The sequence below is a fragment of the Eublepharis macularius genome, chromosome 2, assembly GCF_028583425.1.
Source record: "Eublepharis macularius isolate TG4126 chromosome 2, MPM_Emac_v1.0, whole genome shotgun sequence".
NCBI classification, from domain to species: domain Eukaryota; kingdom Metazoa; phylum Chordata; class Lepidosauria; order Squamata; family Eublepharidae; genus Eublepharis; species Eublepharis macularius.
In genome coordinates, this window is record NC_072791.1 from 174,035,340 (window position 1) to 174,052,780 (window position 17,441).

General features: G+C 42.0%; 1 protein-coding gene across 1 annotated transcript in view; it reads right to left on the minus strand.

Annotated features, from left to right (window-relative positions):
* The window catches only part of TMEM163 (transmembrane protein 163), a 125,028-nt gene that overhangs the window by 55,508 nt on the left and 52,079 nt on the right, over positions 1-17,441 (minus strand). Inside the window, exons 3-4 of the mRNA XM_054970324.1 lie at positions 7,411-7,454; positions 4,448-4,539 (exon numbers count right to left, since the gene is read on the minus strand). Of these exons, the coding sequence (XP_054826299.1) occupies positions 4,448-4,539; positions 7,411-7,454 (136 nt within the window). The remainder of the gene's footprint in view (positions 1-4,447; positions 4,540-7,410; positions 7,455-17,441) is intronic.

Consider the following 17,441-nt stretch of genomic DNA (forward strand, 5'->3'; position numbering starts at 1 on the left):
AGCCACCTTATATAGGGTTTCCTTCCCCCGCCCCGCCCTCCTTCTAGGCTTGTTCCCTCTCCTGACTTGGCCCAGCTGTGCCTTCCCTCAGGTGTTTCCCTCCTACCACTAATCCCTTCTTGGCTTCCTTGCCTTACTGGCAGGGTGGGGTTGAATGTGAGCCATCCCCAGCTGAGGTCTCCTTGGCCTTGCTCACAAGGAGCTGCCCCAGGAGGCCTTTGAACTGCTGAGCTAGCCTGGCCTTGCTCATGAGGAACTGCCCCCGCCAGCTGCTGTGCTGCTGAGCCTCCTTGGCCTTGCTCGCGAGGAATTGCCCTGGTCAGCTTCTGGGCTGCCTGCTCATTGCTGCTGGGCGGGGCTACCCATCTCCTCCCCCAGAATGCCTGTGGCAGCTCCACCTGGAGGGGCTTGGCTCCTAGCAACTCCTGAGCCAGGCTACTGTCCTCTCGCTGGGGCGTGGCTCTGGGCTGTAGTGGCTGCTTCTCCTCCTTGGCTGGTAAGGGCTCTGTTTGGGCTGCTGCTGGGTCCCTATTCCCCCTGCCTTGGCCCTTTTCCTCTACCCTGCTTAGCCCCCTCTCTTCCCCCTGGAGGGTGGGACTAGCTGGCCTCTCCCTGCTCCCCCTAGCCTTCTGAGGCTTTGGCCTTTCGCCCCTTCCCCCTGGAGTAGGCAGGTTCTGGCTCTGTTTGCCAGTCAGAACGGTTGAACTGCTGTCTCCCGGCTGCCCCTCGCCGCTGCCTGCCAGCAAGTCTGGGGGCTGGGCTGCTGACCCCAGACAGCCCCCACCTTATGGAATGGCCAGCCTGAAAAGGTCAGGAAAGCTCCCACTCGATCTGAGAGTATTAAATTAACACTTCTGCAAAACATACATATATTAGTTATACATAACAAACATAAATATGTTTTAAGAAAGTCAATGAAAATAAAAGAAACCTTAGCAAAGAGAGATAGGCCCTTAACTGCATATAGCCATGTCAAACATGCAAAATGAATTCTAAAAAGTTAATTCAAGATCCATCAACAGCATTTCTAACAGCCCTTTATAAGACAGAGAGAGAAACAGTACGAGCTAAATGGCTTTGGCTGCAATCCTAAGCATACACTATAAAGTAAGCCCTATTAAATTCAATAAGACCTGAGTATACATGCCTTGGATCGCACTGTTAGTCTAGATATTTAGTATGCTGGAACATATCTCAGATGACTTTTGAGGAATCTTAACATGGTCCTGCATAAGGTACACAGAAGAAACAAAGTTCAACACTATATAATTAAAATGAGGCAGGCCTATTCTGAATGAATGGAAAAGAAAAGATAGACTAGCAAACTGCTTGTATTGTCATTATCTGGGATGCTCAATCATCCTTCAGTTTGACTCTTTCTATAGACTGTTCATCTGCATCTGAACTGCTAGAAGATATCTCATTATGACTACGTATATGCAATTAACATGTTTCTTTCTTGCCACTACTGCACTCATCCTCCCTCCCTCCACAACAGTTTCTAGCACCTCCAAGTTAAAGTAGATTCTTAAAAGGAAAAAAAAGGTTACACTTAGTGTTGTGACTGATTCCTTTGGTGTTTCATTATCGTAATGAAAGGAAGTTAATGGCATTTGTTCATATTCAGACCCCTCTTTTACTCAGTTGCCTGAGTTTAGAGAGCTGAAGCAAAATATAGACTCGCAGAGAAATGTGGGGGGAAGCTGGAGTAATGGAACTGACAAGGATGTTTTCTGATCTGAAACAGGACGGTGGGCACAACCACAAAATGGCCACCACAGAAAGTCATGCCAATCACAAAATGACCGTCACAGCAGGTGGACATACACACAAGTGCAAGAACAGGAGGAGTAATTTTAAAAATACACTGGGAAGGAGGAGTGTGAGAGAGTGTGAATAAAATGCAACACTGAAACAACGTTATTTTAATCTGCATAGCTAGATCTCCAATGGCCAATCAGAAGCCCTATTGGACTAGAGCCCAATTCTTAAATATGTGGCAGGCACCGGGAGAGGTGTCAGCAGTTGTCATAGCATCCACAGGCTCCACACTGAGGTCTCGTAGTATAGAAAGAGACAACTAAGTCATTGTTTAACTGCTGTAGGTAGAAGGAGGAGGGTTTTGGAATTAGCAGTATAGTGCTAGTTACCAGAGTGGCTATTTTGACTTTTAGTTAAAATTAAGAAAAAGTGCTATTGGTGCTAAAAGTTCATGACGCCTTTCACACTGGTATGATGAAGGAATCCTGCAGGAACTGTCTAAAGGATAAACTCCTGAAAAACCGTATGGATAAACCAGAAATTGAATTAATTTTAATGCATTCCAGTATACTGGATTCTGTTCCAGTATACACCACTACTAATGGCATATCTATACTATATACTTTAACACGTTAAATAGTTATATTTTAACCACAAGAAATATGGTGTTATTTTATTAATGTAGTTGATAGGGGGATCTCAGCTAGAAAATTCTTAGTCCACTAACAAAGTGTCTATTAACTTCAGTTGGTTGATGCTGAGCTGACCAGTAAGTTGATGCAGAAATGGTAGATACCATGACTGACTAGAATCCCAGTGTCTCTCACTATAGGATAGAGGGAAGCAAGTTAGGCACACCTCTAGCCAGTCTTTTGGGGCTAGTTTGCAGAAAGCAATAAGGTTGGGCAACAAGCCAAAGGCTCTGTCAATTCACTTCTCTGCACAAGAGTAGTTTAAAAAGACAGAGCCAGCGGAGATCGTTCCTCAGAGGGTTTATTAATTTCATCTTGTTAATGGGTTTGTTAATTTCATCTTCACCTCCTCTTGTGGGAGGTGAAATTGATAGAACCTTAGGGGAGGTGAAGATGAAATAAACAAACCCTCTGAGGAGCGATCTCTGCCGGCTCTGTCTTTTAAAACTATGCTTCCTGGCTATAGTGTCCCTCCCTACACTTGAGCGTCTTGGTGTAAGATGTAGAGAGACTCTGAGGTAATCAGCCTTAGTCCTCATAAACACTTCCTGCCTTCTGATTTCAGTTGCCAATGCCAGTTAGGGAAATCCCTGGAGACATAAGGACGGAGGATGGGGTTTGGGGAGAGGCAGGACTTCAGTGGCTTTAATTCATAGAGTCCACCCTTCCAAAGCAACCATTTTCTCCAGGGGAACTGATTTCTGTAGTTTGGAGATCAGTTCTCATTCCAGGAGATCGCCAGCTCCCACTTAGAGGTAGGCAACCCTGCTCCCACTCAATGCAATATGTTTTGTCCAGTTTGTCACTGGTTTTATAGTCAGGAACGAATGTGTCAGGTCTCCATATCTGGCACCTGCAGGAAGGACTGATATTCTTGCCTTCCTCCATTTTCTCTATGCTAACATGGGGACACCCTGACTTGGATGGCCCAGGCTGGCCTGACCATGTCAGATCACAGAAGCTAAGCAGGGTCAGCCTGGTTAGGTACTTGGATGGGAGACCACCAAGAAAGTCTAGGGTTGCTATGAAGAGACATGCAGTGGCTGACCACCTCTCTTTCCACCACCACCCAATACAGGAGTGTTGCAGTGCGGAAGTTATCACTGCTAGTGATTTTGCATCAGATGTGGACAAAAAGGTGAGCAGGTTGGGGAACTCGGCATATAGGACCTCACTGTGGGTTGATCACCCTAAACTAGTTTTCCTCTGGAATAAAATACAGCCATATACTTCAAGCAATGGCTAAGGGACCCTGTGTGCATCAGGCCTCTGTGTGCCACCACTCTTTCTTTCAAGTCAAACCAGCTCTGAGGCTATGCTAGCATGACAACTACTTCAAAGTAGATTAAGGCCCACACCCCTCTCTTTGTATGTCAAGTCAATAAGAAATAAAGCACATTCAGCCAACTGCGGAGGCAGGACAGAAAAGAACCAGTGTCATTCTCTTCTGACTAGCTATTATTAATCAGACAGCATCAGAGTTTGTAAAGAGTATTTCTAAGAGCCAAGCTACAAGTGACGCCTGACACAGGTTGGACACTTGTCAGCTTCCCTCAAGTTTTGATGGGAAATGAGGACATCCTGGTCTTGCAGCTGTAATGGAGAGCCAAGCTGTAAAACCAGGACGCCTACATTTCCCATCAAAACTTGAGGGAAGCTGACAAGCGTCCAACCTGTGTAAGGCGTCACTTGTAGCTTGGCTCTCATATCACTCTCAGTGGAACAAGAGTATATCAGTGGAAACTTGGTATTTCAGCAACAGAATCCTTAAAGATATAAAACCACTGTCAACTTACTCAAGATTTTATCTATCAGTTTTTGTGTAGGGGGGAGGGTTGCATGAGGTTTGTTTTTCCCACCATCCATGCGCACATAGACACTTTAAATAAATCAAAGTACACAGATGAAAGGCATTTGACACTGAACAGACTTCATGTTCTTCATCCATCTTTTCCAAGATTTCATAAGAGCTAAAAATAGCCGGAAGTACTCACAAGTATTCTCTGTGTGCTGAATGTACGGCAGCGGCATTGCTGTAGCGCCATAGAACTATCACTGATGACAAAACATCCAAAGTGGCATCAAACTGGAAAAGATATATAAGAATTTGGCTTGAGAGGCATCTATTAATGTAAATTTCATTCAAAGCAACATCATTAGCTACAAGTCCAACACAGAAGCCCTGTATAATCTATTTTAATGAAAGCAGAGATTACAATTCATTAAAATAAATTGATCATGTCTGCTGTTTTTTTTAGCAGAGGACTACGGGCACTATTGGGGTGATTCAGATATCATGACAAATAATGGTTTAGTACTACATAAAATAAACTCTGTGCTCACATACTCCCTTCTCTCACCTTGCCTTCTCTTTTCCTCACTTTTATGATCATTTAATGACCTATGATTTAGTACAAGTCATGATTTGCTGTTACATAATTACATATGAACTCTCCTCTCAGTAAGAACTTCAAACATAACGGTTTGTATATCTGGCTTGGATGAGACTCGCAGATTATAAATTTGCTGGTTCACATGTAAACGCAAACTCTGGTTCACACCGAATTAGCAGGTCCATAACAGGGCAATCCTGGACATACTTACACCCTTTTAAGCCCACTGATCTCAATGTGATGCTATTCCTTTTCCTTCTGTGGGCTCATTCACAGTGCCAGACCATGGCTTTTGTTATACTGCAACCATCCCGGTAGAGTTAAGAATTTTTTTTTTGTCCTTAATGCTATCCCTTTCTCTTTTGTAGTTTCCATTCTTCTGTTAAAAAGCAGCAAACTCATTTTCAAGTTTATTACAGGATACTAAAACAAACATTTTATTTCTCTTATTTTCTGCTTCATAAATGTAACAATATCCTGAAGTATAGTAGATGAGAAAGTTTCCAAGACAACAATTCTGATATTGGATGTTTAGATTACAATGTGATCCATGCTTGCCAAGGATGCTTTGTTGGGGAGGGATTTTTTGCTCAATGCCAGTATTGATAGGTGAAATCTATGCTTGCGCTCAAAGATGGCTGCTCCAAAATCTTAGTTTTAAAAAAGCCAAAAATAAAATCTTATTTCCAACCATATTTATTTATTGTTTAATAGATTTTGGGCAACATTTCTGTTCTAAAAGGAACTACCAAGGCAACTAACAATAATAATTTTATGATGATGAAATTATCCACAAAAACAATGGTAAAACAACAATGAGTATTTTCTAAAGAAACCAGTAACCTTGATGTGTGTAAGCTAACCTGGTTAAATGTTTAAATATGTTCCCTAAAACAGAAGAGCAACAAGCAGTTTGTATAAAACTTTGAAGGAGTAACAATATTTTATAAACACTGTAATGCAGTCCCATACTTTCAAGTAAGGTTCTGCCACTGTCTGTTAAGGCATTGTAAATTCATCTGCCATCGACATGTTGAAGACTCTGGATTACAACTGAATGTCCCATTCATTTTTCATGGTACTTCACATAAGGGACAAATATATTGTAATTATAATGACTTGGATCCAACACAGTATTCTCTCCAGGAGCAGTAAGGGGACCTTCTTGGGGCTGCAGCAGAAAGATAGAAGCAAGAAGGTTGTGCTCAATCCACCCCCCAAAATACTATTTTGATCCAAGTCTGTCACTCTAAAACAGCTCTCATGCTATTTAATTTATAATAATTTATAATTTTGTGTAAAAATTTCTGTTGGGTGTTGTCAAAACATGGATAGAAAGAAGCATCGCATTTATGTGAATATGATGTTGGGGGATAGGGATGCCACGTTCCCCTGCCATCCCGGGGGGAGGTGGGGGGGCCCAGTATGCACCTAGTCAATTGTTCTTCTGTGCATGTGTGCGTGTGCTCCCCGGCCTGCACGATGACATCATGTCCAAGAAGTGATGTCATCACGCAGGCTGCAGCTGCCCTGGGAGCACTCCCGTGCTCCATGGGGGGAGCAGATTGGGCCTGGATCAGATTGGATCAGGACACTGTGGAGCGTGGGAGTGCTCCCTCGCTCCACAGTAGACCAGATCAGGCCAATGGGAGTGCACTGCACCTCCCAGGAGCATGCCCCCTGGAGGCCCATGCCTTCCCCGCTGGCCAGGTAAGCGGGGGCGGGGAGTGGAGGGTGGGAGGGGGGATCCCCCGCCCTCAGTGGGAGACTGGCAACCCTAGGAAATCACCTTATTAGAAAATATATTCAGTGTTGCTCATTAGAATGTACCCCAAACTTCAGACATTCTTAAATAAAAATGTATAATCTTGTTATTTTAATAATAATAATAACTGTGCTTATATACCAATAATAACTGTGCTTATATGCTTCACTCAGAGCAGTGAACAAGGTTATTCCTACAGTACAGCTGAAGAGCTGAGGCTGAGAGGAGTGGCTTACCCAAGGCCACCAACAGAGCTACTTGCAATAGTAGGATTCAAATCAGCAAAGTGCTGATTCGCAACCCAACCACTTAACCACTGTGCTACAGCAGCTGCAAGACCCATCTAAATCAAGCATTCTATGGCAGCCAGCCTCTCAATGCAATAGGCTTTCTCTATCATTTGTACAGTCATCTAGCAGGCAGAAGCATGTTGACTCTGCACATGGAAATTTAAGTTGGGGCTTGTATGACCAAAAACCATTGACAGACCATGAATTTAGTGAATCTATTTTTAAAACCATTGACCATCATCACATTTTGCATTACAGTGGACTATGTAAGAAATATTGAACAACACTGGGAAATGTGCTTTAGATCTGTCTTACGTGGCCTTTCTTAAAAGATAATGATTCTTCTGGCAAGGGAAGTCTCCAGTGTAACTTCCCTTCCCTCTCTTCAGACAAAATTCTTGAATTGTGAAAGGATGGTCTTCATGACCAATGTTTGTAATAAGGGACAAAATGGTGGTCTAATTTCAAGGCCTGCTTGCAATGTACATGTCAGCCATGAGATTACTTACAGCAAATCCAAATGATGAAGCACTGTACCTCATTACGGAGACAGCTAAAAGAAAAAGAAATACTGTTTTGATCTTTTTGTTTTATTCAAAAAATGAAACGAAGCAGTTTGAAGAAAAATGCACAAGACAAATTCAAGCAACGAATCAGAGATTTCATTGACTACACAGAGACTGCACCGAGCTTCCAGAAGACACAATAGAACAATATAACTAGCACATATGAAAGACCTACAGAAAGAAGTATATTTAGAAAACTGGGTGAAATGATACATTACATGGAAACAAGTATAAAAAGTGTACCAAATTCTTTCCATTGTAGGAATGAATAATCAAGAAAATAAATGCAGCATGGAATGAAGGCAGCTCTTAACCTGCTTCTCAATCACAATTCCCAAGATCCAATTGCCCCTACCCACCCAGTAGTTCTTCATTAGCTGGTTAAACATTCTTTGGAGAAAAACAAACACAGTTTATTATTTTAACACACAACACTTAAAATAGCTATAATACTGTAAGGCATTTTCCAGTTACAAAAATTAATAAAACAAATAACAGTAGAAAATCATTAAGTGACTCAAGATTAGAGATGGGCATGGAACAAAAAAAAATGAATCAGGAGGTTTGAGGGTTTCATGACCCACGAACCATGGAACTGGACCAGTTACCACCCCAGCTCCCAGCCCCACACCTTTCCCTGCAGCATGGTGTTCTTTCTTTCTTCCCAGGAGGGGCGGGAAGGCCATTTTTGGCCTCTTCTACTGCCCTGGGGACCCGTGGCAGCCATTTGAGGGGCAAGGAGGCTGCGGGCTGTCAGGGCAGCAGAAGAGGCCGAAAATGGCCTTCCTGCCCCTCCTGGGAGGAGAGGAAGGATGCCACACCACAGGGGAAGGTAAGTGTGGAACTGGGGCTGGGAGGTAGGGATAGGGGGCTCAGGTTAGGATCCCCCCTGCTGCCTGCCAGCTGATAGTTTAAAAGGACCTGCCCTTGTAAGTCCCTTAAAGGGCCGTGGTGGCCATTTGAAGGGCAAGGAGGCCATTTCTGGCGTCTGCCACCACCCTGCAGGGTGCCCCCAGGGTGGCAGAAGAGGCCAAAAACGGTCTCCCTGCCCCTTCTGGGAGGAGAGGAAGGATGCCACGCCACAGGGGAAGGCAAGTGTGGGGCTGGGGCTGGGGCTAGGGGGCTCGGCTTCGGGCAGTTTAAAGGGACCTGCTGCAGCAGGTCCCTTTAAACTATCAGCTGGCAGGCAGCAGGGGGGGATCTGCCGCCTGCCAGCTGATAGTTTAGAAGGACCTGCCCTTGCAAGTCCCCTAAAGGGGCAGTTTAAATGGCCATTTCCCTGGGGAAATGGCCATTTAAACCGCCCCTGTAAATACGACCCAACGAACGAGTATACAGTTCATGGAAGTTCCATGAAAAGGAGTTTCCATGAACCCTGGTTCACGAACCCCGAACCAACCTGGTTCATGGAGTTTTTTGAGTCGTATTTAGGTTCGTGCCCATCTCTACTCAAGATAAGATTTAAAACCAATTTACTTGTTTTGTGTTTGTGTATATTACAAGGTAATGATCCATCACAACAAACCAATTTTAAACTCCTCCCACCATCAAAATCCAAATACAACACTAACAGTGTAATGAAAGTCAATGAGCTTAGAAGGATGCATGCAACTCTGTTCAGGACTGCATTATAAATTAAGCATGTATGTGAGTATGTATGATTATTATATAGAGACGAGAGACATCAGGAATACTCATCATGTCACTAAGAGACATAACCATAGTTAGAACTGTTTAGTATTCTTAAGCGTAAAACACTTTTTGAAAACATGCAGGCAATTGTATTCAAATATTTCAAGAAACAGGTGGTTTTACTTGGGTAACATCAGAGACTGCCTAGTACATCTCAATGTATTAAACTGGCTCTTGGCAAATCCACTTTTTCAAAGGCCATACATCTGAAGAAGTGATCAAGTTTATAGATATTGAAAATTAACTGGGTGAGACCAAAACGAGTAAGAAAATAGTGATGTTCTATAAGTTAGAATAAGTGCAGAAAAGGGTACACACTATGACTAAGGATAAGAAGCACTTTCCATGCACTTTAAGGCTTCAGAGCCTGGAATTTTCAGATTACAGAAAAGATTATGACGAGGAGATTAAGAAAGGTGTACAAGGTGAGGATAGAATTTTTCCCCTTCTCCTATAATATGAAAACTCAGAGCACCCAATTAAGCTAGTGACCAGTCCATCCAGAACAGTCAAAAGGAAATATTCCTTTTCACAATATGCATTTAACTTGTGAAATTATCTCCCATGGGTTGTAGTGATACCATGTGTTTAGATGGCTTTAAGAGGAGATCAGACACTTTCAAGAAGGATTCAGTCTACCAATCATGATGGCTAAACAGAATCTCCTTGTCGTTAGGCAGTCTGTCACAAAGTGTTAGCTTATGTGGGGACAACAGCAGGGCAAGGCCTTGGGCCCTGTGCACCCTGCTTGTAGGCCTTCCAGGGGAATCTGACTATTCAATCTATAAAACAGGTTGCTGGATTAGATAGACCACTGCTCTGATCCAGCAGTGCTGTTCTTATTTTCTTATGTTAATTTCAAGAACAGAGTTATCATCATGAAAATGAGATTATTGTGTAGAGGTGCACTGGAAAAGTAAAAGTGCAGTGGTGTGTTGGTTTCATCAACAGGAGTTCTCACTGTTGGTACTGCCCCGTTGGTCATATAGTCGTCTGAAGCAGCTATGTATGCTGCTTCAGATATGCAGCCTATATCAGATATGCAGTTACTTTTATGAATATGTTGTGAGCAGGTTAGAAGAAAGGCAAGGGTACAAATAATGGTAGCTATGTGGGATCCCAGGTCTATCAGTCTGGCCCTTCTTTGGAGAGCGGATCCACTGCAGCTAGTGTATCAGATAATCACCAAAAATGGATGCAACTTAAACTGTCCCTCCCTCAACAAAACATACAAGACTCCAGAAGAAAAGTAACAGCAAAGGAAGCAGAATGTTCATTACTACAATTCATAATAGATGGGCTTCTCAACTTAAAATAGTCATTGATTCAGAATGATAAAGCTGGTAACAGTGGTAACCCATGTAAAGTTGTCAAGCAAGCACCATTCAGAGAATATAAAGAAGATTCAAGTAGCCCACTCATCTGGGAAAACATTTCTTTCTGAAATTCTAATTGAGAAAAGTACGTCCTACTAGGCTAAGCCTCTGAGAGCACCTCTAAACTATACTTTCCTGCAAGGGCATGCACTAATTTTAATGTGCTCCCTGTAGTCACATGCCCGCTGAGGTCGAAGGGCTTCTTTAAAGAAAGAAGAGCCCAAATGGATGCCACAAGGTGGTGCTTGTGCTCCCACCTTCCAATGCAGTTTTCTCATGTGAAAACCATGCAGGGAGGAATTATTTTGCCAATTTTGCTGCTCCGTGTGGAGAATTTGTGCACAGATGCTCAAGGTGGAACAGCAAAATAACTCCCTCCCCGCCATGCCATTTTCATGTGAGAAAATGGCAGGGGGACAGGAGACTTTTCCCCACTGCGATGCTCCAAGCCCAATTGGCTTAGCCTTTTTTTTAAAAAGAAGCAGTTCCCTGCAGCTGCCATGTGACTGCAGGGAGCATGTTAAAATGAGTTTATGCTCATGCAGAGAAGTAAAGTCTCGAGGTGCCCTAATAGCTCAAGTTCTTGGACTACAAACAAACTGCTTTAATGTTAGTCTGCTTTGCACCTACAGAGGCTAGATCCATACCATATGCACATGTATGTATGTATGTATGTGTCTCTAACCACCCAAATCAGTACTAGTTTCTACTTTGGACTAGAGATGGGCAAGAACAGCAATATGAACTTTAAAAAGCAATGAACAGCCCAATCAGCTGTTTGCGAAAAAGCTGTTCATGAGGCCCCATTCTAAACGAACAGGTGGTTGTTGCAAGCCTCGTTCATTGCTGTTCATTGCTGTTCTTCAAGCCAGACAATCTGGCACCTGCAATCAATTTCTTTGGCAACCAGAGGCAGGAACTGCCTGAACTCTGTCTGAACTCCTGCTGTTGCCATGGAAACCCCAATCTAAGCCCAATTTAGCTTGATAGGCAGGTCTTCCTTTCAAGTGTGGAGCTCCAAATTTGTTACAAGGAAGCAAAGAGCAGGGGGGAGGGGGAGCTCCGAGCTCTGGTTTTGCAAGCAGTGAGGGAGAGAGAGTTGCTGTTGGCATTTTGAGAGAGAGACAGGGAGAGTGCATTGGAGCTTGAATTTTCTTTGTGTGTAGTGAGATAGGGATCTACCTTTTCAAGTTCCAGGGCTGCTGCCAGGCTCTGGGCCAAGCTATTATTTATTACTGGTACCTTTCCTGCTGCCTGCTTAGGTACGGTTTCTGGGAGTGGTGTGGTAGGGATCTTGATGGCTGGAGGAGGACCTGCTGGGCCCCACGAACAACGAACAATGAACATGTTCGTGAACAGGTCATGTTCGTCAATGTTAGTTGTTCATGGATGGCATCAAACACCATGTTCGGTTTATTTCTGTTCATGCCCATGTCTACTTTGGACCCTTCCTAACCATACTGCTGACAGCAACAATCGCAATACAAGGTGCCAGATTGCCTGGCTTGACGAACAGCAATGAACAGCAATGAATGAGGCTTGCAACAACCACCTGTTCGTTTAGAATGGGGGACACATGCTTTCATGAGGGCTTGTTCTCATTGAAATACTGAAAATTAGATACAAGGTACAGCAGCAGAAAAAACAGCAGTGGCACAGGATAATCCTATTTTAATTGATAATTATTGCTTGAATAGCAATGTTTCTTCTTTTTGCTTTGACCCATTAAGGCAGATTTGGAGCAGACATTTCTCCTCTTCTTCTTGAGACTTGCAGTGTAGTTTGCTTTGAATTGCTTAAAAATTCAAACTGTGCATCTTTAAAAGTTACTATCAATTTATAAAGTGGCATTATTCCCTTTCCAGGAAGGAAGATATTGTTTGGGGAATTAAAATTCTCTGAAGAGTTGTTGCTACCAGCCTTATCATTAGCATTTCTCCACTGGGACTGACACAAAAGCAATATCTAATTTTCAGTATTTCAATGAGAACAAGCCCTCATGAAAGCATTCCTTAGCAGACCAGCTGCACTGCAGCCTAAAGGAATTTTCATCACATTCTGCCTTGCTTCATTTTTTTTAAAGTCACTATGCCACCAAGAATCCTTCAGGGTGAAGTGCTCCAGTATAACATAAGGGAACTGTAGCCTCGTCATTAACTGCCTCAAGACATTATAGCAATACAATAGGGTCAGCCATCTCTGCTCCGCTAGCAACAACTACCATTGCCAAATATGGTTCAATCTCCTATAAGGTTTTTACGTGGCACAGAAATGGGCAGAGAGGAAACAAATTGATAGAGCCGGGCTTGAAGTTCATTTGTTCACCACAGAACCAACAACAGCATATACTGTAGTAGACTATCAGTAACAGTAAACAGAATTGAGTTAACAGTGTCAATGGGAATTCCGCTGATTTACTGATGTTTTTAAATGTAAATTATTGTAAGTGGATAACTTGAATTGCTGCTATATGCCAATAAAGGCTAACTTGACTTGACTTGAAATGTAAATTATGTTTTATTGTTGTAACCTACCCTGAGCTCGCTTGCAGGAAGGGCAGGATAGAAGTCCAATAAATAAATAAATAAATAATAAAGAGGCAAAACACAAACTTTACATGCCTGTGGATTTAAACACAGATCTCTTACATCAAATATAGTAGGCCTTCATACAAGTTCTCTAGGGTAAGGCCTTAGCTGGCTTTTAGGACCTCTTCACATACTACTATTTCAGACACACTGCAAAAAACCCTTTCCTAATAATAAATAAGAAACTTTGAATGAGGGATAGAGATGTTTAAAAACAAGTGTATTTTACAGCTGGTTTGCAGCACTCTGCTAGTGACCCTCAAACCCTTTGTAATGTATGAAACAACTTCTATTAGCTACTGCCCAATAAAACATTACAGCAGTAGAATATAGCAGATAATCTTACAACTCAGTACTATGCTTGTTTACTCAAAAGCACAATCACTAAATTTTTACCTTACTGTGTTTTTCTTGATAGTTATTGTCAGAAAAGGTAATTACTAAATCCTATATAGGAAGTATGGAGAGACAAATCTGCCGCTGTCTTTACAAATGCACCTATACAGAATATATTTTGGTTTGCCATCATGTATATAATTTCAACCAAATTATTTCTGCTCAACACAGAGGATGAGGGGAAAAAGCCATTTAGGAGCCTGCCAAAAGTTGTCCCCAGCTATGGTTGGGGTCCCCCTACCCCCCGGGCAAGAGATGGGAGGCCTAGCACCTACCTTGTATTCCCTGGTCATGCGCGTGGGTCGGATCAGGCTGCTGCAGAGCGCAGGAGAACTACTGAGCTCCGCAGTGGCCCAATTTGGGCCCAGGAGCATGCCACGCAGCCCAGGAATGCACACTGGGAGGTGCATTCCCCCTCCTGTTGGCCAGGTAAGCAGGGGTGGAGGGTGGACGGAGGGAGCAGGGGATCCCCGCTCCCCATGGGGGACCGGCAACCCTACCCCCAGCTCATTTTCCAGAACACATTTGGCAACCTCTCTATTGAAAATAATGAATGTCTACCTAAACATTAAGGGATGTTTACTAACTGGAGTGTGTATTCCCAGGGCTACTGCAAAATTCAAAAGGACTCCCACTGAAAATGGTGGCCTTGAGGTTTGTATCTCTGCCCTTCTGCAGCCAGGTACCATCTAATAATTAAAAACATATATAATGATGCCACCATGAGCCTCCTGATCTATTATCGCTGTTACACATGGAGGTAGGAAAACTCTAAGCATAATGTTGACATATTAAACATTTCATATTGCCAGATGGTACAGGGGAGAGAGATGTGGGAATACTGTTTTGGGCAGCAGTGACCCAACAGCCAGACTGTGGAAAAGATTAAGACAGATAATCTAAACATGATAGAAAGTAAGAAAGGGTCGGTACAAATATTGTCTGGCCTGAAAACAAGTGCCATTGAATTAACTGAACCCTCAGTTATCAGAGGTCAAGGGTAATATGATTCTTATTCCTATCCATTATAAAAACAACCAAGTATATCCATTCCAAGGCTTGAATATCATTTAAAAATCTATCTAGATATTACTTAGAGCTTTTTGTTCCAGACTAGATGTCATAATATAATCTTTAACAGCAAAACAGAGATTTTAAAAATACATTTAGAAAGAAATGCTTTAACAGCCCTGTTCCAATGTATCAATGGGAAATTTTCTCACTAACAGACGTCTTATATTTAATACAGGTTTTATAACTATTTAGGAGGCATATTTTGCTTTCACAGCACTTTGAAGAAACGTAGATTGATTTTCTTGCTTTCCTCTTTTCATTCTATACTACTATATCCATTTTTAATATTCTATACTATCCAAATATTAAACCTGGGGCTGTGTATATCAATTACTCCATGTGGAATCTAGCGTCAGATGTTATTTGACAGCTTGAAGATGCAAGCTTTAAAAAAAAAACCCGCTTCACTTGTCTTCATATATGAAAACAGGAAAAGGACCATTCATTATACAACACTGGCAGATGTTTGCAGTTTGTTTTTTTTAATGAGCTCTCTATTCCTTTCTTTTATTGGAATGAAAGAGACAGACTCTCTCATACTTTTTATTCTGCTTTTTCTTTAAAGATTGTGGACATGGGGCTCTCCTTCCGACTTATCCTCACAACTTTGCAGATTAGGTGGAGAGTAAGTAACTGGTCTCAGGTTACCTAATGAGCTCCATGACTGACTTGGAATTTCAATCCAGTGAATAAAGATACAGAAGAACATACATAGAAAATCTGCTAGCAAGAATTAATAATTGCAGAGAACAAGGGTCAGTTACAAAACAATTATAAAAACACATACAGTGATTATACAAATGTCATAAATATCCATTTTGGAGCTGTAATGGGTAGACCTTAAAGATGATTAAAGCACCTTGCTAATAGATGGTGACAACGTCCACATAAAATGAAGGAAAAACAACAGATATTCTAATCATGTTGTCTCTGGCACAATATCTACAACATCTCCATATGCTTTAAAGGAAATCCAACTGATATGAAAATCAAAATTAAACTCCAGAACATCTGCCTAATCAAGAGCTAGATTAAATTCATGGCATTTATTACATAAATCAGGTCATAGCCAAGTCTTTTAACACGAGATATGTGGAACTAAGGTTCACTGTCTGCCTTCTAACTGTTTCAGCAAACACCAGAGAACAAGTGAAAATATTCAATGGGAACAAATGAAATATTTAATGCATTGTCTCCTATGTCTCAACCATTTCATAAGCATGCACCAAAACCCATGAACTATACCACTTTTTGGGCTGCATCCAGAATACTATTAGTGTGAAACACATGGAAGAAGTGTTTTCTCTCTTCCCTTCTTTCACCAGATCCCTATGTCCTCAGAGTTTGGGGGTCCTCAGGAGTTGTATGGAAGGCTGGAGTGGAAAGGCAGGGATCTCAAGAAGCAGTCTGCCCTTTCAAGAACTCGTTTCATTTATGCAAGACTTTGCGCATGAGCAGGAGACCAATTTTTGCCAATTACTCTCTCCACTGTAATTTCCCTGTGCTGCATCCCATACCATTCCCATGTTCCTTGGCCCTCAAGAACAATTTTCTAGCAGGGGAATCAGCTGCAGAAAGAAAGGGAAGGTGGCAAAGATCTTTCTGCTTCCAAAATTCTGGATCTAATCTTTTATTTTCAAATTAGGATATTGATCCTGTGGTTTTCAATAAATCAAATCATCTTACTCAAGAACTTTCTTAAGTATCATCTTACTCAAGAACTGTTTTACGAGAGTACACTGATTGCCCTAATTATGATTTTAATTAAATAAGAGAATAAAAGAAGATATCAGCTTTTCCTTGCTGAAAAAGACACCAGTATCATCCAGCCCAGCTTTTTAGTTTGGAAGTACCATGGTTCAGTCACGTATTTTTTCATTTACAGACAATCCAAATGATATCATCAACCTGTTGCATTCCCATATTCTGTGGTGGTGGTCTATTTCCCCCAATATGTTTTTGTGATTTTTTTTTTAAAAAATCAAACAAATTTTGGTACCAGGCTGCCCCATATAGAAAGAAAATGCTGTTGTGGTTTCTTAAGACTACTATCCAGACCTGGTGAGCCATTATAATTATGATTCCCACCTCACAAAACAAGGCAGTTCACTATTCATGATCTTCCCATTATGTGCAGTTGACAATTTGTGTGAATAGGAAAACATGCATGTTTTCAAGATTTGGTATACACATACATGTTCCTGAAACAAACCTGTGTTTCCACTTGTATGTACCCAAACTGGAAAATATGTACGTTACCTTATTTACTACACATACTGGATCAATCATAGGTATCACACTTTCCCAGTCAGTAAAAATTGAGGATGAATAAGCTTTTAGCAGTGCAAAACATCCCATATGCAGATAGTCCTACTGACAATTCCAGTTAAAAACCTTACTTGGGCTTCACCAGCCAGGAGGGAGGACAGAGGAAGCATGTAGTGGCTCAAAGCACCCTGTCAACACTCACAAAGGATAATTAGTGGAATTGATCAAAACAAATGAAACAAGCTACTTTTACTGACACCATAGGCATGGGGTTTGTAATGACTGTAGCTTCCAAGCTGGAATTCCAAGTGAGAAAATTTATCAATAAAAAGCTGGGGGGGGGGACACATGTTACAGCAGATGGTAGATGTTTCTTCCTCTGGGAGGGTTGCCCTGAACTGTTAACAAGCCATTAACTACTCAGAGCAGTTCTGCTGAATAGAAGCCCACTGAGGCAATGGTAGTTGAAAAGTGGTATCTTCTTTGCCATCTCAAATCCTAAAAATTTATTCAGGGGGTTGTGCCCAGCTGTTTTTTTCACACAGTCTCACCCAATTCCCCTCCTTAGTTCAGCATCTGT